Genomic DNA, 27,609 nt, shown 5'->3' with positions numbered 1-27,609 from the left:
TTCAGCCTGTCAACCAGGATTTAAGGGGACAGGATATCGAAGGCTGCCGTAAGATCGAGCAGCACCAACAGCGTGGTCTGTCCCCTGTCGACCTCAGATCGGATGTTATTGACCACAACTGTGAGGGCAGACTCGGTACTGTGGGCAGCACTAAACCCATGTTGGGAGATATCCAACAGGTTCGCACTCTCCAAGTAGGAGGCCAGATGGCGATTAAGATGGGCCTCAAGTATCTTGGCCGGGGCTGGAAGCAATGATATGGGCCAGAAGTTTTTCAAGACTTCAGGGTCCAAAGAGGCCTTTTTCAGAAGAGGCTTGACCACTGCAGTTTTCCAAGATACGGGGAAAATCCCCTCGGTGATAGCCATATTCATGACCTCTAGAAGAGGAGGAAGGACAGCCTCTCTACAAGGTACAGTACAGTACAGGGTGCCTGCAGCTCAGCGAAAGATAGCTTTCAGCAAACTCATCCCACTGCCCGGCCCGTATCAGAAAAATTGAGATAACAAGGCCCATAGACGCGGCCCTGGCAGCGGGCACATAGGTTTCCACTGTTGGATTTTGTACTCTTCAGGGTTGTTCTTTAATATTAGATAGGGGAAATTAATCCCTTTACGACCTGCCATTATGTATTCAACCTTATCAGTTTACTACTTAATAGAGATATGTACTCTGCAATTTAAATTGCCATATATTAAGTTGCCCTTGAAAGATTAATTTATGGCTATCAGGACCTTTCTTACAGAGCATTGCAGCAAAATAGTAAATAATAAAGTCAGGCCTGTTGTCATAACATTTCATAAACCCGAGACGCATCAACTGTTATTTTCATAATATTCTATGGAGAGTCTTTGTTTTAATTTGCAGGCACGCACGTTTTTATGGGTCACTATTATGAACTAAACAATCACTGCCTGGAGATAGCAAGGCACTAAAAGAAAGCGCGCTATCATCACCGGTTCATATTGGAAGAGTGAACCGATTATTGACTGTCTCTCAGAAAGAAGAGTGGAGTGGAAGAGGTGTTATTTTTAACCCAGCCTAGCGAGTTTTGAGGGTCATATTTAATAATGACGAGGCACCTAACTCGGCTAATACCATGAGATGGCGCCTGATTCTAAAAATGCTTAAGTTCTCTTTCCTTACTGAACGTTTTAATTGAACTTTTGACCTCCGAAAACCTCGGACCTGCCCATCCTTGACAATTACTCGTGGCCTCATTGCAGTCCATCGTTTTATTTTACTCCCTGCGCCAATCAAGGCAGATGCTAACCATACACAGACCAGACTTGGTGCAAGTTTAATAGTCCAGCCCAAATCTCTGGGCCAGAGCCCGTCTAAAAGGGAGCACCCCCTCACGCCCACCCCAACAGCTGTTGCTTTATGCTTTATTGGACCTCTTCAGTGAGCATGATAGTACTGAGAGATAAAGGAAACAAGACCCTGGTCTTGGCATACCTACTACCATATGCAGGACACCTCACTGAGAAAACAACGGCAATGCAATAGCTTAAACTCTCGCAAATGCAAGTCCTATTGCATTGCAAATATTAGTTTTCATTTACTAGCGCTCAAGCAGCGTTTTCACATTCATGAAGGACGTGTCCTACATTAAAATGAAACCGCGGTATTGGGGGCTTTCACACAAAAAAAGCATAGGTTTGTCAAGTTGACAAACAGATGTTTTTTTGGGGAAAAAACACCCATGACTTGCTTTCACTTTAATGTGGGCAGCCTACTTTGCATTAGACGCGGTATGTGTAAAGAAAGGGGCGATGCCTCTATGAATGTGAACGATTTACAAAAGGGGGTGGTGATGAACAGAGTGTCTGAGTTAAACAGACCACTCTTACCCAGTCCAAAGATCAGGGCTTGATCCATCACCGTTATTTATCTCACTGCCCCATCCCAGCTCAGAACCTGGCTATATGCAAATCAGTCTGTCCCTGGCCCAGTGCATCATGGGAACAGGGCAGACTAAACTACCAAGCCAATTCTTCACCAGAAAGGAGACAAGCTACCGGGGACCGGTTTCTGGCATTTCAGCCTTCTTCGGCCCGGCTTGCTTGAATCCTGATGGAGCAGTGAGAAAGGGACTCATGTCTGAGTATACCCTGCCACACCTATAGTGGCCAAAAACGATTTACAAAAGGGGGTGGTGATGAACAGAGTATCTGAGTTAAACAGACCACTCTTACCCAGTCCAAAGATCAGGGCTTGATCCATCACCGTTATTTATCTCACTGCCCCATCCCAGCTCAGAACCTGGCTATATGCAAATCAGTCTGTCCCTGGCCCAGTGCATCATGGGAACAGGGCCGACTAAACTACCAAGCCAATTCTTCACCAGAAAGGAGACAAGCTACCGGGGACCGGTTTCTGGCATTTCAGCCTTCTTCGGCCCGGCTTGCTTGAATCCTGATGGAGCAGTGAGAAAGGGACTCATGTCTGAGTATACCCTGCCACACCTATAGTGGCCAAAAACGATTTACAAAAAGGGGGTGGTGATGAACAGAGTGTCTGAGTTAAACAGACCACTCTTACCCAGTCCAAAGATCAGGGCTTGATCCATCACCGTTATTTATCTCACTGCCCCATCCCAGCTCAGAACCTGGCTATATGCAAATCAGTCTGTCCCTGGCCCAGTGCATCATGGGAACAGGGCAAACCAAACTACCAAGCCAATTCTTCACCAGAAAGGAGACAAGCTACCGGGGACCGGTTTCTGGCATTTCAGCCTTCTTCGGCCCGGCTTCCTTGAATCCTGATGGAGCAGTGAGAAAGGGACTCATGTCATGTTGGATCTAGCCCTGATCTCTTGACTGGGTGAGAGCTTTCTGCTTAATTCAGAGACTCTGTCCCTCACCACCCCTTGTTGTAAATATTTTTGTACACCCTAAGCGTGGAAGGGTATTCTCAGATGTGAGATCCTTGCTCATTGCACCATCAGGATTCAAGCAAACCGGGCCGAAGACGGCTGTAATGCCAGAAACCGGTCCCCGGGAGCTTGTTTCCTTCCCAGTGTAAGAATTGGCTTTTGTAGTTTGGTTTGCCCTGTTCCCATCATGCACTGGGACAGGAACAGACTAATTTGCATACAGCCAGGTTCTGAAACTGGGATGGTGCAGTGAGCTAAAAAACGGTGTTGGATCTAGCCCTGATCTCTTGACTGGGTGAGAGCTTTCTGCTTAATTCAGAGACTCTGTCCCTCACCACCCCTTGTTGTAAATATTTTTGTCCACCCTAAGCGTGGAAGGGTATTCTCAGATGTGAGACCCTTGCTCATTGCACCATCAGGATTCAAGCAAACCGGGCCGAAGACGGCTGTAATGCCAGAAACCGGTCCCCGGGAGCTTGTTTCCTTCCCAGTGTAAGAATTGGTTTTTGTAGTTTGGTTTGCCCTGTTCCCATCATGCACTGGGACAGGAACAGACTAATTTGCATACAGCCAGGTTCTGAAACTGGGATGGTGCAGTGAGCTAAAAAACGGTGTTGGATCTAGCCCTGATCTCTTGACTGGGTGAGAGCTTTCTGCTTAATTCAGAGACTCTGTCCCTCACCACCCCTTGTTGTAAATATATATCTATGAATGTGAAAGCGCTGCATGGGAGCCAGTAAACAAATTAAATAAATAACTAAGTAATCTGCGCTGCTAAAATAAATAAATAAGTGTTCCACTACATCAGACTGCAATGCAAAAAAAAATGAATAGGCGCAGCCGCTATAGTTAAAGCGGACCGCCATTAGTAAACATTAAAATAAAAGCAGGTGGCGTGCTGCGAGGTAGTGGGTGGAATAGGGGAAGAGCATTAAATAAAATAGTGCTCACCAACTTATAAAGCAGATCATGTAACAACACCAGTAAAATGTCCAGTCGTTAGGGGAGGTAACAAATGCAGACAAGGCGGAACCAAGGAGCGACTAACAAGCCTAATAATGAATCTGAAGCCTGTGTTTATGAAGGATAATGACGCAAGCCAATTACAAATATGGGCGGAGAGTGGGCGGGGCTTCTATTCCATACTCCACTACTGCATGCATCGCGGCAGCGCTTGTGCTGCCCAGGCTCGACCTAAAAATGGATGAGTGGAATGCTTGAATTCAGTACTGATGATGGTGCTGGCCTGACTATGGTCTACACTGAGCAAAACAATGGAAAGTAAGGTGTTAATTACAGTGTTCTCTTTTTAATATATATATATTCACTGAAAAAACCATAGGTTTCAGCCATGTTGTAGTTAGGAATTAGCATTTAAAAAACCTTTGAAATTCACTGAAAAAAACATAGGTTTCAGGCACGTTATAGTTAGAGATGTCATTTGAGATATCATCAGTGATGTCATGAGTGATGTCACTGACCATGTCATGAGTGATGTAATATGTGACGTCATCAGCAGTGCATTGCGGGCGCGCGAGTTATAGTTAGCTGAACTAACTATAACGGGTGAATTTCAATGGTTTTGTATGGGTGAAATGCCCAGCTAACTATAACGTTTTTTAAATGCTAATTCCTAACTATAACGTGCCTGAAACCTATGGTTTTTTCAGTGAATATATATACATACATATATATTTGTGTGGGTGTGTGTGTGCTTATATATTGATGACATGCCATGTGTGTGTTTTATATATCAATGCCATGCCAATGAAAAAAGTAGTCACATAACAGGTGGAATTTGGAACAAGTTATAATTTTTACAACCATACACGGTCACTATGGTTAGGCACAACTAAAATAATGAAGCTCATAACATAGCTACTTCCCCCTTAAAATTGTAGTTGTGACATGAAAACCCACCTTGGCCAAGCCACTCTCCCATACAATACAGTACCACCTCTACCCACGGTATATTGCATTATGAAACTCTTGCATTCAGGATGCCAATACAGATACCAAATTGCAAAATACATCGAGACACTAGTGTTTGTTATGTCCTACCTCATAACCATCTGCAACAAACAGTTTTGATCCTGATCACATTTTTTCTCTTGTAGGCATCTGCCCTGTTATTGAAGAGTCTACAGAAGAACAGTTGACTATGGATCAAGCAGATGTGGGTTTGTTGACTGTGAAACATAACATATTTGATGTTGTTCATTTGCAATCTGCAATACACATTTTTCACTACTCACACAGGTGCTTTCTCAACATTTTCAGTTTTCCTTAGATTTCATTCAGTTACTTACTCAATACCTTTACTTTACTTTTGCTCCACTTGTGGAAGCATTATCAAGAAGTTGTTTCCTCCTCAAACCAGAGATTCATATCTCCACCACTTGAAGCAAGTATGTTAGATTAAATAAAACGTACTGTCATATAAAAACATCTTCAATGAGCAGAGGGGTCATAATTAGCATATTTCTTGTGGATTAGCTTTTTTTACAAGTCTAATATTAGCTCACCCAAATGTATTCATTAATTTATTGTAAGTCCGGATATACAACATGCAACAACAAGTACAGTTTCATGAAACACAATCACAATCTAAAACTTTAAAATAACACAAATATATATTTTTTAACCAAAACATTAAAATCAATTGTTATTTATTCTTCTCATAATATGTGTAATGTAGATGGTCTTACTAGCCAGATTTCAGTGCTTCAGTTCTAATATACCAAGAAATTTAGAAATAGCAAACATAACATGGATACTAGTATCAGACTTAAATATTCTCTTTTCAGTCAGGCAATATCTGCTTCACAAATGTAGACAAAGTGGCTTACCAATTGTGTTCTCTATCTCTTATAGGCAGAGTAAGGGAAAATAAATCTTTAAAAATGCATGTTTTTTGTTCTACTGATTGAAATGTTGTTGTTTTTGTCCCAAATAATGTATAACAGTCTATTCTATTTTTGTAAATTGATGTGAGATTTTTCTTACGTTGTGCCTTCACATTATTACTGTTGGTGTGCTTCATAAATACTATGCATATTCCCTCTAAGTTAAGCCCAACTGCTTTTGTGCCACACTACCAGAAAGGGGTGAATAAGTCAATTTAGTTTTTCCTTGTGGTTTGCCCTGACAAGAATTGTGATTCCTCTTTAAGTAGGATTTCAAGCCCCTGCACCAGTCACTCAATTTCCTACAGTCTGCATCCAGACTGGACATAGTGTACATGTAGACTGTGAGTTCTTAAACTTGACATAAAGAGTTTTAGCCAACAACTGGCAAATGTAAGCCACAAAATCTTCAATTTGCTGATCCACTATGATACCGTCCGATTTCTAGACACAGAAGTAAAAGTGCTGGGTAGGGTCTTGCTGAAGCGTCTAACAGACTGAGCTAATAAAGACAATATCTTGTCAGAAATTGAAAATATGGGTTCAGGCCGGAACGAAGCACTATAGAACATAATTTGAATTTATATCTTTTAGTTATTAAATACACTATAGTTAAAAAAGAAAGTACATATTTAGCCTTTATGGACCTCAACACAACCTTTGACACAGTGGTGAGATCTAAGCTGTGGGCTGTGCTGAGGGCCATGGGGGTAGATGAGGGCATAGTGGCGTGTTTGTATAGTTTACACACGGGACTTGTAGCCTTGGTAAGATATGGTCCATCTGGGGAATGCACTAAGCACTTTCAGTTAGAGAAGGGGGTCCGGCACTGTTGTATTTTAGCTCCTCTCCTCTTTATTTTATATATAAATCAATTAGAGCAGATGTTGGTTTCAAAATATTTTAGTGAATTTTGTGATAAACAAGGACAATACAGGAAAGAGTACCGAAAAAAGTACCTTGTAGAATCTGTCTATCAAGAAAAATAAATATGAAAATAAGAGGCACAATATAGTGAGAAGAATACCAATTTATAAAAGGGAGGAGAGAAACAGAAAATAATATTATTATATGACACAATTTTCTTAATAACAGAGCCACATATGGATATCATATACAAGTTATAATTAATGGAGAAAATAAAAATATAGGTAAGAAGCAATATAATCATAAATCGGTTGCCAAAATAAATGATAAGACGGACTATTATGTACAATGCCAGACAAATATAAATTAGCACCTCTTCTAGTAAAAATAATTATTGACCACCAAACCTGACACCATAGTAAAGATACATTTTTCCAACCTGCAGTTATGGACTTTAAAGCAGCCGACAATAAAAAAAATTGAATAGTTTACAGTTTAAATCAGACAATTTTGTAGAAATACCTCTGGATTTGCAAATCAAAATATTAAATGAAAGTGTTTCAGAAAAATGTAATTTTTTTAATGACATCCTAAACTTCCTTCCAAAAGAATGAACAAAATTACATTAAAAAATCACATGTTTTAACAAGCCTGGATATAATTTACAATGCCAACAATATGAATTGGGTAGAAGCTTAGCTTGAAATTACTTTAACGGAGTCCATAAGCAGCAAAAAAAAAAGAAAAAAAGAATTAGTTTAATATAGTGATACAGGTACCCATCCGGAAATAATATTTAACCATATTTTCTTCCATACATCATGTGAGAAAGATGTTGAGAGTTCATTATTCCAAACCGATGAAATCAACTCAATATTGTTACCCTGAAAATTATTCAGTTGTTTATAAATTAATGAGACAGCATGATATGAAGAATATACTGCATGAATATAAGTCGTGGAATCTGAAGTAATTTTCAATGGGAAATTATTAGGAAAGGAATTTAGAATAGAATTACATAAAAATCATATTTAAATAAATCAGAAGGAGATAAGCTACATTTATGACATAGTTCATCAAATGACAAGAAAGTATTATTGTGGTAACTAGCCTTTAAATAAAAAATACCAAGTTTGAACCAGGAATTCCAATATTTTACTGATCGAGATAATTTTAATTTAGGATTATGCCATATTAACATATCAAAGGAATAGGACATAGTCGATTGGAAAAGAGCACCCAAATCATGAAAGATTAACTTTGTAGATTTCAAAATAGTGGAATTCTTAAGCAATATTGATTTATGAGACATTGTTAATAAAGTAGGTAAGGGGAATGGCTTTATCAAATTCTTTTTTATAAGAAGCCAGGTAGGGAAATTATTAAGGTGGGAATGATTAAACCAAAGAGAACTTTCTTTTAATATAAACACTTTATGATAGTAAAAGAAAATCAGGCATACCAAGCCCTCCATTCCATTCCGAGGTGTTTTATTATTCCACAGAAATTGAGAAAAATGTTGATCAATAGTCTTATAAACTGCATAGGAAATTGACTAGGAATCATAGCTAGGAAATAAAAGATTTTGTGGGCAATTACTATTTTTATCGAATCAATTTTTCCCCACCATGACAGATGTAGTGCAGACCATTTGGAGCGTTTGTCTTTAATATAGTTTACAATAAATTTGCAATTTGAAGTGATTGTTTTTTTAAGGAATTAGTAAACTGAATCCAGAGGTATTTAATTGTATCCCTTTTCCAAATTATTTCCTGTAAAGGTAACATACCAGCAGTGTTCCCTCATAGGTGCGCGCCAGTGCGCACGCGCACCTCAGTGCCCCCGAGTGCGCACTGCTGTGTGTGTGGCGCGCACACTCATCCCCAAGAGCATTCCTACTGCAGCGCGAAAAGCACGCATTTCAAACTTGCATTTAGCAAGTGCTCCCTCTTGCTAGATTTCTGTTTTCTAGGGTGTGGCTGTGGGGCTCATTATGTGATTTTGTTTAAATATTCGTGTTAATTGCAGTGCCTGTCCCGAGCTGCGATTAACATTACTGCTTTAAACAAAAGCACACAATCTGCCATCAGCCACACACTAGAAAACAAAAGAAATGCAGCACCATACACAGCGTGTGCTTTTAGAATCACTTGAAAGCACACGCTGTGTTTGTAGACTTGCTACATTTCTTCTCTTAAAAGAGCTGGGCTGCGGGGTGATATTGTGTCTTTTTTTTTTTTAAGTTCAAGTTTATTGAAACCAAGCATGAAAAGGAATATAATAACAGTGTATCAAAGCAATATAAATGCATATGAAAATGAAAGTACATAATAAAGATGCGTAATGAAACGGATTCAATAAACAGTTATAACTGAACCAAAGGAAAAGAAAGAAAGGGGAGCAAAAGGGAAAATATTATAATACATTTTTTCAGTAAACAAAGTGAAACAAATTTAAGTAACACCATTCTAAATAAGACATTGTATGTTGATAAATAATTCTATAAATAAGAGCATGAATAAATCTGATAAGTGAATACATAAAAAGTTTTGAGAAAAAAGACAACTAGAAATGATCATGGTGGTTTACGAACCTCATCTGATTTATTTGTGTGAGCAACAATAGAGGAGCTTGGGGTAGAGAGAGTGGATAAGTATGTAGTAAGTGGGATCCATAATAAGTCTCTTTTAATTGCGAGGGAAATAGGTGTAACGTAATTAGTGTCAAGCCTATGATGAAAACAAATGGCATTCCACCAAGCTGAATATGTAACTTTTGTCGAATCTTTCCAGTTGGAGGTTATCAAATGGAAAGCCACAGCTATTAGTAAGTCGAGCAATTTGAAGTGAAAAGGGTTGTGGGGCCAAGATGGGGATTGGGAACCTAGGAGAACAGCTGAAGGGGAGAAAGGGATTTTCGTCCTAAAAATAATATTCATGCGAAACCAAATTGATTGCTAGAAGGCATGAATATTAGGGCTAAGCATGGGCGAATTTTGCGAATTCGCGATCCGCGAATTTGCGGATTTGCGAATTCACGATCCGCAAAATTCGCGAATTTGTGCGAATTTGCGGATTTTTGTTTTTTTGCGTGTTCGCGGGGTTTTTTGCTTGTTCGCGGGGTTTTTTGCGTGTTCGCTGGGATTTTTGCGTCTTCGCGAGCCGCTTGCATAGCGAAGTTACCCATGCAGTCGTTTATGGGAGAGGGAGAGAGAGATAGATAGATAGATAGATAGATAGATAGATAGATAGATAGATAGATAGATAGATAGAAAGAAAGAGAAAGAGAGGGAAAGAGAGAGGGAGAGAGAGAACGAGAGAAAGAAAGAGAGGCCGGATCTCTGAAGGGCCAGATTCCTGAGTTGCCCCTACAGAACATACAGCTTTTTATTTTTAGCAAAATACATATGAAAATTGTGCTGTAAAGGTCTCTTTTAGTTTAACCCCTCCTGACAACTCAAAATGGGTGTATTTGCCATCCTCTCCCTTCTTCCTGTTTTTTATATCTGTAAGTGCTTCCTGATGAGGTTTAATTCCTTGGACAGGTGCCTCGTTGCCTACTTGTAACTATTCTCTGACCCTGCTTCAAGGGTCAGAGCAGGGTCAGAGAATAGTTGCAAGTAGGCAACGAGGCGCCAGGAAGCAATTAGCAGCAGGTGTCGAAGTTGAAGTTAATTTGTTTGTAACCCTTTTGTAAAAGGTTACAAAGAAATTAGGTTCAACTTTTGCACCTGCTGCTGTAACCCTTGCTTGGCTGAAAATTCGTCCCCGCTGATTTGCGGATTTTACCGCGATTTTGCGAGAATCGAGGATCGCGAAATCGCGGAAAATCCGCAAATTCGCCTGCGAAACGGATTTTACGCCCACCCTTAATTAGGGCAATGAAATAGCATGTGAATCAAATCGGCATTCAGGCATGGGCGAGACCAGCATTTAGGTGAAAGGTCTAGGGAAAAAGAGGCCAATTTTGCTGCAAAAAATAATAAACGCTGATAAATAAAGTAAAGGGTTTGGGTGGTGTTAGCTGCCCTGGACGTCTTATAAATCTTTAACCATATTTTATCCCATAGAGAGACGGACCAGGATGTAGGCAAATCCTGTTCCCAGGCCAATTCAGTTTTTTTTTAAGCCGTTCCAAAGGAGATAAAAGACATGTGTACATACGAGAAGCGGAAGGAGAAGTATCAAAAAGTGGAAAAATTGTGGAACATGGAGCAGGAAGGTTGGGAAATGCAGGGAGTGTTTGAAGATAGTGTTGAAGGGCAGGAAGTAGAAGGTCATACTGTTTCCTACAAGAATTTGGAAGAAGAAATTGAGATTGGAGATCAGAAAAAGTTAAGGGCACATTGTCAAACAGGAGTTGAGAAATCCATAGTAAACCTTTGGATCTCCAGGATTTCCAGAAAAAAGAGCGGTTGTTGATACGAAGAAGTTTATTATGCCAAATAGGTTGTTGAAATAAGGAAGTAAGAGAAGGATATGAGGAAGGTAAAAGGGGGGGTTAAAAGATGTCATGTATGGGCAATAATAGGAGAGTGTAGAAAAGAACTTTAGCAGTAAATGTAAGAGTTTCAAGGAAGTCAAACGGTGAGGTAAGGGATTTTTCAATAGATAACCAAACAGGAGGGTGTGTAGAGAATTCTGTAGATAACCATCGAGAAGCTTGTTTGAGAGAAAATGCATAATAATAAGATTTAAAGTCAGGGAACTTAAGACCTCCATTGGACTTATTTCTTTTAAGATAGGATAAGGCAATCCATGGGGGTTTGTTTCCCAGAGAAATTTCAGTAAGATTGAGTCTAATCTCTTAAAATAATAATTTGGTATGCGGACAGGTATCATGGAAAGGGAATATAAAATTATGGGTGCTAACTTCATTTTTATGGAATCCAGTCTGCCCCACCACGAAAGAAAGAGAGGATGCCATCTGGTAATTGAATCAGTCAATTTGTTGGTGATATACTCAAAGTTAAATTATAAAGTATCAGAAATAGAAGTGGAAAACCATAATCCTAAGTATTTTAATTTAGTCGGTTGCCAGGAAAAACCTGTGTGATCAAAGTAATGGCGAAGACATAAGACGTTAAGAGGTAGGACTTCACATTTATCTCGATTGAGGCGATAACCTGAGACCTTTGAGAAACTGTCGACTTGACGAAGGAAAGAGGGAAGAGAAGTGTCGGGATTAGAGCAATATAAAAGGATATCGTCGGCATAAACAGACAATTTAATTTGGCTGGGGCCAGGATTATAACTGGTAATTTGAGTGTCTTGTCTTATTTTTGTTAAAAAGGGTTCTAATGCCACTATAAACAACAAAGGGGACAAGAGGCAGCCTTGGCGAACACCTCTGGAAAGGGTGCCATTTGCAAAGATAGAAGCTCTTGGACCGGAATACAATAAGGAAATAAGGGAGATTCATTTAGGGTGAAAGCCAATCCATCTGAGAGCATGAAACATAAAATCCCAACTAATCCTATTGAATGCCTTCTCCGCATCCAGAGTTATAGCAGAAAGTGGATAGTGTATAGAAGAAGCTTTGCGAAGTACGTTAAAAAAGACTTTAGAGTTATCGGAAGATAAGCGTCCTTTGACGAAACCAGACTGTTCTGGATCAATGAGTTCAGGTAAAATGGGGTTGATACACAATGCTAGTAATTTTGCAAAAATCTTATAATCCATATTTACAAGAGAGATGGGACGGTAATTTTTACAGAAAGAGGGATCCTTATTGTCCTTTTGGATTAAACAAATCATAGCTTCTTGAAAAGTGCCTTGGGAAGAGCCGTTCCTAGTAAAAGAGTTAAATAGGAGAAGAAGGTGCGGAAAAAGAAGTTTCGAAAAGTGATCATAAAATTCAATGGTAAAGCCGTCGGGCCTGGAGCCTTACCACGTCGTAAGACCGAAACTGCAAGAGAAATTTCCGGCAAAGTTATATCTGTTTTGAGCGCATCAAAGTTAATATGGGGAGAGGAAGAGGAAGTAAGCGACTGTAAGTAAGCAGATTAATCAGATGGAAGGGGTTGGGTCTCCGGAGTATAAAGATGTTTATAGGATGTGACAAATTCCTGTAAAATATTGTCATCTTTGAAAAGAGAGTTACCAGTAGAATCCGTAATGGAAGCAATCCTGGTTCTGTCACAGCGAGTTTTCAAATAATTAGCTAAGAGCTTCCCCATCTTATTTTGACCCCCATAATATTGCGTACTACATTTCAAAAGATAGGAGGCTGCAGCGTCAGTAGATAATTTATTGAAGGTCATTTTGGCGGAAATTAAATCCTTTAAAGAGGAGTCGGTAAGTGATTGGTAATAGGTATACTCTAGTTGTTTAATTTCATCAAGAAGTTGGGCAGATTGTTTTTCAAAAGTCTTTTTTTTCTGAGAAACATAATTAATTATGAAACCTCTAGCAGTCGCCTTAAAAGAATCCCAAATCATAGCAGGAGAAGAATCAGAGAGGTTATTAGTAACAAAGACGTCATTAGCAAAGGAACTGAATTGGAAACAGAATTTAGGATCGGCAAGAAGGGAATTATTAAAACGCCATCTGCCGGAGGAAGGGGAGAAGGGAATTAGGTCAAAATCAACAAAAACCGGGGCGTGATCTGAGATCAAAATGGAGCCTGTCTCTGAATTAAGAGCACATTGAGCCAGAGACTTACTAATAAAGAGATAATCAATGCGGGATTGTGTTTTATGTGGAGGAGAGAAATAACTATATTCCCGGAGATCTGGATGACAAAGTCTCCAGATATAAATTAAGGATTTATGCCGGATGGCAGAGGTAAATTGGGAATGCATTTTGCAATTAACAAATTTAACTGGGGAGTGTCTATCTAAAATGAGATCATGAATTTGGTTACAATCACCACCAAAAATAATGTTATTGTCATTATAGGAAAGAATTTGTCAGAAATAAGTACCCAAAATTTGTTATCAACAGAAACTAGAGCATAAACATTAAAAATAACTAATGGTACATTATCGATTAACAATTTGGTAATCACCCAGCGACCGTCAGAATCAATTTCCTGATGAGCAATAGAAACATTAAACTTTTTGTGAACTAAGATAACAACACCATTCTTTTTCCCTAAAGCTGGGGAGGAGATAACGTTACCAACCCAAAGTCGTTTCAATTTAGAGGCTTCAGTATTTGATAAATGGGTTTCTTGCAACATAGCAATATCAGTATGTAATCTAGCCAAGTGGGATAAAACTCGTTGTCTTTTAATGGGATTATGTAGACCTTTAACATTCCATGTAGTAACTCTGAATGTAACTGAGAAAGAGTAACATCATTTAATAAAAAGCATACAATGCAATAAACAATCTTAAAAACTAAGGGCCAGATGTAGGAGAGTAAATACCGGTCGGTAACGGACGATTTTGGCAGTTACCGACCGGTATTTAGGATTTGGCATGTAGGGGCCATCATTTTACAGAATCGGTAAATTTACCGATTCTGCAAATTTACCGATTCTGTAAATTTACCGATTCTGTAAAATACCGAATTGGTAATTTTACCGATTCGGTAAATCTACATGTAGGTGACACTCCTAAGAGTGTCACAGGGCCTTAAGAATGGGTACTTTACCACCCAATCCAATTGGGTGGGAAAATACCGAATTCAGGTGTGCATGCACGGAGGACCAGGAGGCATCGCAGCAGGAAAAGGAAAGAACTGTGGGAATAAAAACTGAACCAATAAAAACAACAGTGAATATGTGAAACAGGTAAAAATAAAACAAAACTCATTTAATAAAACAGCAAAAAATGAGAGACAACATTAAAAGAAGAATAAATCGTATAATCATCGGGCATTGGAAGAGGAGGAGTCCATGGTATCTGTGGAATGAGATTTTATGAAACTTTGAAGACGCAGCGGATCCTTGTAGGTCGTTGTTCTGTTGTTATAGGTGACCCTAAAAAGACAAGGGTGAAAGAGACCGTAACGAGCGCCCATTGCGCAAAGAGGAGGTCTCATGTTGAGGAAAACCTTCCTTCTATTAGCAGTGAAAAGGTATCTTCAAAATTCAAAAAAACGCACAGAAGCATTTCACTTTAATACATCACATTTTGTAAACTGCATTTAATAAAAGTGAGAGTTTTATAAACATAAACTGAGTAACATTCCTGCGTCTGACTCCTGCCCTGATGACAATGGCATCAGTGCTTAACGTATGCTGTTTTGTGCCAGTGGTGGCCCCACTTGCACTTATAGTGACATAAGCTTAAAAGTGGAAGTACAAACCATTTGTCTCTGAGCCATGCAGCTTCTGTCATCAGCAGTTCTCCCTTTTTCAACAAGAGCAGTTCAAGCATGAATGGCAAAATATCCTAGTTTTCAAATGTTTTCTATATAATGCCGGTTCTGCAATATTTACAGTGTTTCTGAAAAGTGGACGGCCCTTTACAAAGGTTGGCTGATCATCTTTGTCACTGCTGGATTTGTTTGTTCCACTGGTACTAATAAGGCAACATTTTTCCAGAGACTGTTAGCATCTGTAAAAAGAATAAAATCAGAAAATATACTGCATTACGCTGCACCCTTTACTTTGCTGCATACTTTAGTCAAAACTGCGGCATAATTATTTCCTCCATTGCGGCATAATTCCAGTAGCCCCAAAGCAGGCAGCACATGTTAAAAGTTCTTGTGCATGAAACAGAGACTGTGAAGTTTGTGAACTTAGTTTGGTGTGCTTGCAAATCCTGCATTGCTGACCGCTGATGAGGTTCAGCTATTACTACTGAAATTAGGCCAACGGAGGGACCAATGGCTGAGGCGGTCTGGCCTCAAGGGCAGGGCCGGCTTTAGCGCTGGTGGAACCCTTTGCGACAATGTTTGTTGGTGCCCCCTTAATGACTCCTTCTGCCACTGATTCCCTCACTACCACCCTTTAACAGTGCCCCTCAAGTCTCCATAACAATACTCTTGCACTGATGAATTTAACTTGATTTACAGCACCCCTGATACCAGTGTCGGGTGTCAGAGCACTTTACACCACACTCATTACACAGAGACAATTATTCATATGTGTGTAAATCTCTGTATTGAAAATGTTACATAAGACAAAGGACCACAAGGTGTAGGAGTCACATGACATCCATACTAGTATGCAGTATAGTTTAATAGTGATTGGTCTGGAGAAACACCCTGAATTTGGAACGTAATACCATGATTGGGGGTTCTCTTTAAGAAAGAGAATTGACTTATATTCAAATTAACCCTTTTTGCAACATCAGGATAATCATACTGGGGGAAAAAACATGCAGCTCTTGGATGGCAGTGATAGCTCACTGTTCTGTGTTAGGATTTTGACTTATGAACTGCAAGTACCAAAAGGATCTCCCTGACAAAAGCAATAACCCCTTGACCCATACATTATGTGCACTTTGTGATCTGGATGGTAAACGTTCTTTGCAGCAGGCAAATAAGCCCTCTGCGCTACCTTTCCATGAGTCAAAACTTCCACTTGACAAAACTCCAGCTCTCTCTAGCAAGGACATTAATCACCGGATTTATCATGACATTTTTATTGTTGCCTAAATTCCTGGAGGCCAGGAAGGAGGCACCAAGTACTTTTAGAAACATAATATACTTGCAAACATGTCACCCCACCCAAAGCCAGCGACCGGTGCGATTGCACCACCCTAGAGTCATCTTGCTCAAGGGTCCTGTGACCTCAATGACTGTTGTGCTAGGGTATGCTGCATCATAGGCCTGCCCGCAAGACTGGAGGTGAACTTCGGTATGGATTGTGGTTGACAGGTCTTTAAGGTTAACTCACAATTGCCACCGGTAGGGTACACATACTAGTGCTAAGAGACCAGGGTTTCTAAGGTCTAGCAAGGGAATGTGCTCCCTCAGGAGAGTGGTCTGATGGACTGGTCATGAAGGCTGAACCTGGTTCCCCAGTTACAAATTCGGCAGCTCTGACCATAGTGCCACATCCTCTCCTCCACTGAACACCATATTGCCCTATTGATAAAAACTTACACTGCCTTCAGCTTGAACCCAAGAGTGGCCTGCAATAAACTCTTGGATGCGACACAATTCAAATTACGCATTAGACAAGAGTAATATGCTGCCTGAAAAAAAAAGTCACAAAATTATGGATAAAGCAAACACTCATAGGGAATGCAAGTTTAAGTAAAGCATGTGAAATGTAAGCAGGAACAACATAGTTACCTTGACGCTTTTACATTAATTATTCAGAAATCATTAAGTGTTTTTGCCAGCGGCAGAGCAGAAGTGGACACTGATCTTGTCTTCTCTGGACAAGAAGGAAGAGATAGAGTCCTTTTTCTTCTCTACCTGCCGCCCCGAACTGCTTCGAACGCCTACCTTATCTGTGGGCCTTGGCTATTTCTGCCATCCTGGGACGCGTGTTTAAAGTAAAAAAGCAGGGGAACGGAATATATCAAATTAAAGAAGTAGGGGCACGCTGTGCCTTGCCGATCCCACCCACTTCGACCGCTACATGTGTGGTGCTTTTTGGAAGCAAGCAGACTACTACGAGGGTTAATGATCGTCTTGCTACTAGAATGGCTGAGCTAGAGTGCATGAAGTGAATCAAAATGTTTGTTCATGGAGTTGTAAAAGAAAGGGAATCTGATGGACATAGTTTGTTTGGCAGTGAGAGGCGAAAACCCCGGCAGGACTGCATTTTCATTCTGTTGCTGATATTTTACTATCTGTTACGATATTTAATTTTAATATCTGTTACGATATTTAATTCCCTTCTCTGTGCAGGATGCAGAGTATTCTAATGAAAGCTCGACTTTTTACTTTTGGGGTCCTGAATCACGTACACTTGGAATTACCAATCCCATTCCCTTTACCTGAAAACCTAATTCTTGACCCCTGAAATGATGTGCCCTCAGCAGCAGCTAATGTGTGACAAAGCATTAAGACTGTAGCGCCCCATCCTTGTGAAGAAGGTGGCAGCTGTGGTAAGGGTCGGGTAACAACCTGAATCTCCCGAAGTCCATTTTCCAAGAATTTGTTTTGTCTTTTTGAGAGGTAAAGCAAGGTTCATTGACAGTGACACTAGTTAAACAATGATAATTCGAAAAGTGTGGCAAAGCTGATTATTTCCAAAACAAAGGGGCCCATTAGAATGTCGGGCGCATCGCCACCGCCCGCATGGCGGTGGCAATCCGCCTGACATTCTCTCCCTCCTGCATGCCATTTCCTCCCGCCATATTGCTATGCTGGGGGGACCCCGTCGGTTTTCCGCCCGGTTGACCAGGCGGAATAGGTTTTAATATGGTGGCAGTGTCTGTTAGACACCGCCATCCATATCAAAATGCATGTGGGGATTTGCCTTTCCGTGGCAGCAACGCCACCATGGATAGGCATGCGGTCTTTGACATTGGGGGCCCATAGCAGGCCCCCAGGAATTTTGGGGTGGGGGGTGCACATGGGGGGGTAACTATGGTACCCCCCGCATTTACATGCACAACATGCATTTTTGCAATTGCGGAGTGCAGTGCTAAAAGCACCGCCCGCCGCTATAGTGAAAATGAAGGATGCGCCCACCAGTGTGGCATGCACATCATAATCACCCCAGGGGACCGCCGCACTTATGGTGGGCGGTCCCTTTTTAAGTCGGGATGGCGGGCGGACTTTGTCCTAATGATGCCCAAAGTGTTTTGAAGTATATAAGCGATTATTGCTTTAAATCCAGATCATACAAACTGAATGTCTGAAAATATTGATTATAAGCTTGTTTTTAAAAACGTCTCCTACCTCTGCCAGTCGCACTTAAACACTTGTGTGCCGCTCTGTTGACAATCAAGTCCCGGGATCAAGTGACAAGACCAATACTGTGCCTCTGGTTCAGGAAAGTACACACGTACAGAGGACACGGCAGGTGCTGAGAAGTTGACTGTTTTGTTTGCAATCTCTGTCCAGGTGGGTGCTTAGGAAGGAATGGGCCCAGCAGGCTGTAAAACTGTAACATGCTGCTTAAGAGGCTCAGGTAATGTGACTTCTCAGCTGGGGGGGTGCAAAAAAAGAAAAACAGAGCTACGGCCTGCCGGTGTGTCCAATCTTCAAAGCATGTGTGTGCTTCTGGTCACCGAAAGGGTGGTGTGATTGTGGGAAAATAGCAGGCAAGACCCGCTCCATGGATCACCCATGTGATGGCTGGTACTGCCAGAGTAGACTCACAGGAAGGCTGGTTGGGGCACGGCTAATTGATCTGTTAAATTCTGGCCTGCCTGCTCAGCGCTATTCATCAATATTCTACCTCTGACACATAGCATTTTAAATTTGAAGGCGCAGTTGCATGCTCATATATGTTAGACACGTTTTGCGTGCTAGTGCTGCCTCATTAGCAGTGTGCTTCAATTTCAGTATTGTCAGAAGGGCGCTAGAATACATGACTAATGCATTACAATGCGATGATGCGGACACTGGCATTAAAATGCGTTAGTTGAAAGCCTGATGCGGCCCTACCCTAACCCAGCCCTGAAACTGTGAAAAGTAAAATTATATTGTTATCATAATTTTATTTTTCCTGCTCAAAGAGAGCATTTGTTAAAGTTTCATATTATTCGCAGCACCCATCATGAGCTGAAATTAACATGAAAACTTGAACAAACGACACAATCACCCTGCGGCCCAGCTCTAGTAAGAAAAGGAATGCAGCAACATAGCTGCCAAGGTTTCAAATTGCTATGTGGGACGGTTTCAAAGCTGCCTTAACACCGTGCATGTGGATCTGCATGTGAGGAAATGCACCATCTTTTCACTTTTTTAAGCAAAAGTTTGGAGTGATAATTGGCACTGCACCATCATGCGCGTCTGGTTACTGGAGCACATAGCCTTGGTTGCAGCGCACATAGACCTTACACTGCCAAACACAGAGGAAACAAATTAGAGGGTACATTGCATACCAGGTGTACAAAGCGAATTTAAAGGAAAAAACATTTTTGTTAGCATTTAAATCTGCTAATATAATGAAATATTATCTATTAATGGAGGGAATGAGGATTCAGGATTGCTAATAAACAAAAGAATATCATCTGCATATGCTAATGTTTTAATAGTAACATCCTTAATATTAATACCAGTGATATCAATACATTTTCTAATAGTAGTAAGCAAGGGTTCAATAACAAGGAGAAATTACAATGGTGACATTGAACAACCTTGTCTAGTACCTCGAAAAAGAAAAAACTGATTCGAAATTTGACCATTAACGAATAGGCGAGCCGAAGGAGTAGAATAGAGAACCGATATCATTCAAATAAATAGATCACCAAAATGAAATGCAGATAATGTATGAAATAAAAATTCCAATGGACTTTATCGAAAGCTTTTTCAGCATCCTATGCAAGCACTCCAGATGGTAATGAAAAAGAGGACCCTTGTTCAATAGCATTTAGTAAAACTCTACTGTCATTTACTGAATATCTATTTTTCATGAAACCAGATTGATCAGGATGAATAAGAGAATCCAATACCGAAGTCATTCTGGTTGCAATAATTTTAGCGTAGAGTTTACAATCTTGATTTATTAGGGAAATGGGGCAATAATTTGATAAAATGGCCGGGCCTGTTAGGTTTTAGAACTATAATGAAAGCTTCCGTAAAGGAACAAGAAGTTGTACCTAAGGCACCAAAAACTGTAAAAAGTTTAAATAAATGAGGAATAAGTTGTGAGGAAAATTCTTTAGAAAAATTCAGCAGGAATTTCATCGGGACCTGGAGATTTACCCTGTTTAAGGGATTTAATAGCCAATTCAATTTCTTCCATAGTGATTGGTGAGTCTAATTTGTCTTTGCTTGATTGCGAAACTGTAGATAATCCACATTCATGTAAAAAGGAGTCAATCAGGGAGGGTTTTTTAAGTTAGGTTTTTTGTATAAAGTTGAGAAATAAATCAAAAATTCATTAACAATATCCTTTTGGGATAATGTGATCTTCCCATTGAAACCATGGATTGAATTGATTTCGGTTTTATCTTTTTTTATACGTAATTAGCTCACCAAGAGCTTTCCAGATGTATTAGCAATAAAGCTAAATTTTGCTTTAGTATTAGAAAGTTGTATACCAGCTCTTTTGCTTAGTATGAACTCATAACACAGCTTTTGCAATTTTATTTTAATTTGAGGATCATTAGATGTTATGAAAAGTCTTTCAAATTTTGCAATTTGTTTGTCTAAGTCTTTAAATTTAGATTTGAAAGATTTATTTTCATGAGCCATAATATAGATAGAGGTTCCCTTGATATATGCCTTAAAGGCATCCCATATAGTTACCAAGGACCTCAAGCCTTTTGGGTTAAAGTCAAAATAATACTGAAGTGCTGATAAAAATTTTGGTTTATTATATTCACTAAGAACAGTATGAGTACTCATATGCCATCTGGATTGAGATTGAGAGTCTAACCAAAGTTTTACGGTAACAGAAATAATGGTGTGGTTAGAAATATCAATATTATGGGTATGTGGAGAAGCAACTGAGTGAATTAATTTACAAGAAACCTAAAAATAATCTAATCTTGAGTGAGAGTTATAAGAGTTTGAAAATAAAGTAAACATTTTCTGAGTTGGTGATACAGCTGCTAAATATCAACCAACTTAGTTGATTAAAAAAAGACTTAAGTGTAAAAAAAGCTTTGGGCGGTCAATATTTAGTTTGGGATATTATGTCTAACAAGGGATCACATATAAGGTTCAAATTTCTTCCAACAATAATTGGTACATTGCCTAATTTGAGCACTTCGGTAGTAAGAAGAGAGCAAAAATTGGGGTCATTAGTGGTCGAACCATAAACATTAACTAAAAACATAACTGTATCTTGAATTTTGAGTTTCACTATAGTATACCAACCTACGGAATCTAAAGATTTGCTCAGTATTCGTAAAAGTAGGAGTTTTGAAAAAAGGATATCAACATCATTTTTCCTATGAACAGCAGGAGAATATTTAACAGTACCAACCCACTTTTTTCATATAATCTAAAACTGTATCATCTGTCTGCGGCTCTTGCAAAAAACAAATGTCCGCCTTATAACCTTGTAAATAATCTAGAATTTTGATAAGTTTCCCTTTTATTTTTGACGTTAAACCTTTAAGATTTAAGGATATAATGTTAATGTTAGCGAAATTAGCCATGCTGAAGAAAAGAACATTTAGAGAATGCAGAGAAGAGAGAAGAGATGCAAAACATTCTTAAAACAGGAAGAGATGAAAAGTAGCTCTAATAATGCACAACAAGAAAAAAGGAAAACTAAAGATACATACTGCAGGAAGGTGGATACCTGACTATGGTTACCCCTGATTTTTTGCCTAGTGTTTAGCTGATTTTTGACTTAGTTGGCCTGGGATCCTGCTAATCAGGGCCCCAGGCTATCTGCTCTCTCTTTAAAATGGACTCCATTTACCCTAGGTACATCTCCAATTGGATATTGGGTCACCTTATCAGCCCCTGTACAGTGTACTATAGGTACCCAGGGCATAGGTGCATCCAAGGCCTACCAGGGGCTGCAGCATATCTTTTGCCACCCCTGGCTGGCCATCCAAAATGACACAACAGGCTGATCACTCAGCTGGGGCAAGGTGGTGTAATCACCCCTGGCTTAGATATAGTATACCTATATCTAAACCTACATCTGGACACATATACACCTATAAGTCACTCCTATGGCAGGCCTTAACAATCCTGAAGGCAGAGTGCTTGGTTTTATGTGAGATGGTGCTCTAGCATGAGCTGAGCCTGTCTGCAGCTTTTCGGAACCAAGTCCCTTAGCTGTTCTGGGATATTGCCATACCATATACTCTTAAGTGCATTATAATCCTCGCTGTTACTTGCTAACTTTTGTTTGGCTTTATCAAAACATGTTGTGTAAGGTGTCATACGCTTTTGAATACTACCCCCTCGCCAGTCCTGGCGACGGGGGTAGCATTCCACCCTTCTAGAGGGTGAAGACATGTTACTTTGCTTAAACGCGGTTAAATCTCACCAGAGCCCCAGCATCACAAAATGGATGCTGCTGCCACAGACACAAGTCTGGCCTCCTGCTGCTGAACAAAACTCCGGCAGGGGAGGCCTGGACAATAGGTTTCCTGTCACAGGGAGGTGTTACACCGCCCCAGACAGGAGATAGTGGATTGTAGCAGGGAGGGTTGAATGAAACTAGACACTGCCTGGGGCACACAAGGTGTCCCATGCAAAGTCCTGTTCAAACCGGTGCTGGGGCACTCCAGCCCCAGCTCTGGCACGAAACTGGACAAAGGGAAAGGGGTGTAACCACCCCCTTCCTGGGTCCCACCCATAGGAGGGACCTAGCAGGTGATCCAGCCCCTTGATTTGGAATAAAGGTAGGAGCTGTGCCAATGCAAACTAGATCATCCTGACTGAAACTTTGAAATGAAACTCTGGACCCTTCGACATCCTACTCAACGTAGAAGACTGAAGAATCTAACTTGTGGTCAAGGAGAGGCCACCCTGTGCAAGCAGGTACCATCAGCGCATCGAGACTTCCTTTGTCATTGCTCCCGCCGGAGCTCGAATGACAGAGGCCAACAAGACCTGGACTCCCAGACTTCCAACAGCCCAATCCACAGTTCTAGCAAAGCTCAGACCCGTGGAGGCAACGTGAGACGTGGGACCGGCCATCTTGAAAAGTCGACGAAGTGCTTCCTGTGCAGCTCCTCAGGCACTCTCGACGCTGTGCTTTGGGTTTGAGAAGCCCCAGCCCCGAGCAGCCTGTGCTCCAAAGATCACCTCTCCACACTCTCCGAGTGCGGCGTGGGGCCCTTTTGCACTTTTCTTGCTGGATACGTTGTCCGGTCACTTTCTCGTTGGCTAGTGGCCTCTGTGACAACGAACCTTCAAAACTACACTGCTGGTCTGGTTGCTCCAGACTGGCCCCAGCTCCCCTGAAAATGAACCATCGATCTGACCTTCCCGGTCCGATCAAGAAGACATCTTTGAGTCCTGCGTGGGTTGCATTTGCCAAGGCTTGGTGACTCCGATTTGAAAACCGACGCCGCCGACAGCGAGAGTCTTCATGGGACAGCCTGTGTTCAACTCCTGGTTGTCATCGATACTTTCTGGTCCACGTGGCAGTGGAGACAAACACCTCAACATTACCTGATCGCAACCCGACATTGCCTGGTTCCTTCCTGGTTCCTCGCTGGTCACTGGCTAGTGACCTGAACTCTGTCCCCTCTGCTCTCAGGTACTCTAAATCTTCGATCCACCCTTGGATCCAAGCGGACTCTTCTCTCCTGGTCACCTGCAGCATCTTCATCTCCAGGCTCCATAGAACTCCACGACGAAACCCGACACACTTTGTCACCTATGCACCCGCTTCCTGTGGGTGAGGTAACGAGTTAACTCCGGTGCTCCCATAGGGGATTACACCTCTAGTGTCCTAGTTTAAAGTGGCTAAGTTCTAGTCCAGTCGGAAGACTCCTAAACCTATAACTTTCTGATTTTTACGCATCATTGACTTGTATGGTAAACGCGGCTGCCTATAGACTCTGCACCCGCATCCTGTGGGCCTCCTATGTCCTAACCTTCATTAGTCCAGTGTAGGCCCAGCGATTCCCAAGGCCCTAGGCCTGTTCATTGTTCGTGACGTGGTTCTTATACCACTTTCTTAATATATGGTTTGAGTGGCCACCCGGCCTATCCATAATTGTGCAGCTTATTGTATGTTACATTGGTTCTTTGTTTAACGCTTGTGCTTCTGTGCTCATAAAGAGTATAGGGGATTATTCAAGTAATAAATACATATATTTTTATAGTATATAACTTGTGTGGTGTCCTTTCATTTGGTAGTAAAAGGATTGCATATGGTAAAACAGCTGGCTTCACATGCCCTCTTGAGTTTAGCCTAAGACTGCTTTGTCCACGCTACCATTAGGATAGCTGGTCTATAAGGTTGACTTACAACCAATCACCATAAGGGTCGTTTGGACTGGTACAAGGTGCTTACTAGAACTAGTGGTCATCATATACCAGGCCAACTTCTCACACATACAAACATAAAAAAAGAAAACATTTAAACAATGTAGAAATGCACACACACTTAGTAAGCATGACTGGACCAATAGTGCATTGCAAAAACATTTACAAATAGGTTAGCCAGTGTTATATTCCATATAGGTACCCTTTATAGGCACAGGTAACACTGCAACCTTTCACATATAATCCTTCCCTACATTACATACATAACAGTTCATAAGGACTGACCTTTTACCTCGATACGACACTGCATTCAGAACGCTGGTTTTTCCCTGGATTGATACTTATACATTATGCACGAGGCTTCTTGAAAGCACAGCAGGACTCACAGCAGGACGAACATCTCCTGTATAATATCTATGTTAAAGTTTAAGCCCAACGTCATCCTTTAGGCCGACACAGTAACACAGCAAGGTAGGACCCCTGGAAGACCTGTGGGTGTATATACATTATGTCTTGCTTAGAAAGACAGAGGAGACACACTGACCAGAGACGCTGAGGTTCCGCATCTAGACTCTCCAGGTAGCAGTGGTCTAACATCCGTCACGGGGTGTCCAACTCGAGACCAGGACGGGGTGCCATATTCTCTCCTTTCTCAGGTAATGGGGTTGACTTGATCCTAGAGGGATTCTTGGCATAACACCTACTCCGATGCTAGGTACATTTAGGTACAACTAGATAGGGAGACATCGTAGAAGTACACACTTTATTTTCATGTGTTTTATGTCTTGTATATATTTATGATTACTGCAAAATCGTAGAACTGTACCATCCCTTTACTTTTGTAGTACTGCTAACCATATATCTCTGCTACTTTCTGAAGGTTGCTACAGCACATCTATTTTATTCGAGAGTAACAACTGTTCAATAAATCCTTATTGAAACGCCCAGACTGTTTATTCTGTGTATCTCTGAGACAGACTAAGTGAGCACGATTGACTGAGCGAAAAGTAGTATATTGGTTCCAGAATCCTGGGTGGATTTGAGTTATCATGTTCTGAGGTTGCCAGAAACAATTCTCTCCCCGATAAGAGGATATTCTAGTGGCACTGTGAGCTAGCTAATGCAAATAGGCTACTGTATCCGGTGGGGGTGCTCAGAACCAGCCTGCCACCAAACCCACAGTTTATGTTATCCAAATGCAAAGATCCTGTATAGGATATATAGAAACTACACGACACCAGAAAAAAACATAAACTTTAATATACAGGTAGCAGCTTCATGTGTATCCATGGGAATCTGTGGTTGCTGATCCAAAAAATGACAAAGGTCTCAGGGTGTTGAAAGGACTTTGAGGAACCGTCTTTCCTAATTCGCATAGTCGAAGGACAAAAAGACCACATTTGAAGCCAAGACTACGCAATCATGGTCGGAGGTCAGAAAAGTCTTGGCAAATTTTAACAGTTTCTTTTGCGAAGTCCTGATGTATGAAAATGCTGTTGCCATTAACAACTAAGGAAGGAATTTCACATGCTGCTTTTCTTATCATCTCTTAATGATGATGCTGTAAAACTTTAAAAATCATTTGTCAGGGTTTATTTTGGTGAGGATTGCGATGAGAGGCAATCCTGTAAGCTTTATCAATTTTGGATTTCTCAGGAAACTTTAGACGTAAGAGGCCAGGTATCAAATTCTCCAAGTAAAATCTAAAATCGTTATCTTCCACATCTTCTGGTAAATTAAAAATACATAAATTTGACTGTCTGTCACTGTTTTCCAATTCAAAAAGAAGATTAGACATAGCAGGTATTTTTGCCACAAACGGTGAAAAACTGTCGATTTTAGCTTTTTTTCCCTGAACTTTAATTGCATTGTCAGATGTTTTCATAGATAGACGAGCCATGCCTTTTCGTATATTTTTAATTTCAGAGGCAATAGTATCTGTGCTGGAATAAAAAGCTTTAATTTCATCCAACAGTAAAGTCAAAGAAGGTTCATTAGATTCCACCCATTTTGATTTAAATAGAGGTGGAGAAATTTGTTGCTTCCTTTTATTATGCTGAACCTGTGTGTTTTTGCCCTTCATATATCCTTAAATTAAAATTCTGCAGTAGAATGAACTATAAAGTGCAGAAAATAAGTATAGCAAGGAGAGTCAGTCAAAGTAAGAAGGTGCAGCAGCTGAATCTGACTGTGGTAGTGACTAGCCCACAGCCTTGCCCTTTCCTGAATGCAGCTTCGCCCCCTGACCAGAAAACTCAGCTGTACCTGCTCCAGGAGACCGGTGGGGAAGCTGAAGAACAAATGAATACCTCCTTTGTGCAAGAGGGCAACCAAGCACCTTACTGGGAAGCAGAGGCTTCAGGAAGCTGTTACCTTCAATTTAAGGTAAAAAACGGCAACTTGTCTTTTAATTTCATCGAAAATCAGGCAGACGCGATGAGGAGCTCACTGGGGGCGGCCATCTTAACTTGTGCGCTTGGGCAAATCAATTAGATCAGTTTTTGAGGGAACATTGTAAAGATGTCCTGGGGATAGGACATAGTGTTATACGTGGATGATACTGTTCTTATCTCCAATACAGCTAAAGGCCTGCAAATTTTATTGTGCCAATCTAATGATTTTGTGGAAAATCTGGGACTAAAAAACTATTATTCTAAATCGTATACCATGACCGTAGGATCCAGAGGTACCAAGACTAAAACCTATGTAATAAAGGGCAACAACATAGGTAAGGTGGACAAGTTCAGCTATTTAGACGTACTGTTGGGCGGCAAATTGTCTTGGGACCTACTATTGAAATCAATTATTCAATCTTTTAATAGGATGGCCTTTCGCATTGATGCTTTATCCAGGTGTTTAGGCTACAGTCATTTAAAGTCTATATTACCCCTCTATAATGCAAAGTGTGTTCCAACTGTAGCCTTTGGAGCAGAGATTTGGGGTTTACAAATCGTCTACTTCTATTCAAACAGCAGATAGAGGCAGGTTTCATAGTTGATTACATAAGTTTGCACCCTATACT

General features: G+C 40.7%; 1 protein-coding gene across 2 annotated transcripts in view; it reads left to right on the top strand.

Moving 5' to 3' along the window:
• The window catches only part of LOC147685054 (uncharacterized), a 384,063-nt gene that overhangs the window by 67,977 nt on the left and 288,477 nt on the right, over positions 1–27,609 (top strand). For both annotated transcript variants that reach the window (XM_086940938.1, XM_086940939.1), the window contains exon 2: positions 4,996–5,054. In XM_086940938.1, coding sequence (XP_086797064.1) covers positions 4,996–5,054 — 59 coding nt within the window. The remainder of the gene's footprint in view (positions 1–4,995; positions 5,055–27,609) is intronic.

This window comes from Lissotriton vulgaris, chromosome 10, assembly GCF_964263255.1.
Source record: "Lissotriton vulgaris chromosome 10, aLisVul1.2, whole genome shotgun sequence".
NCBI classification, from domain to species: Eukaryota; Metazoa; Chordata; class Amphibia; order Caudata; family Salamandridae; genus Lissotriton; species Lissotriton vulgaris.
This window is presented reverse-complemented; position numbering and strand designations above follow the sequence as displayed.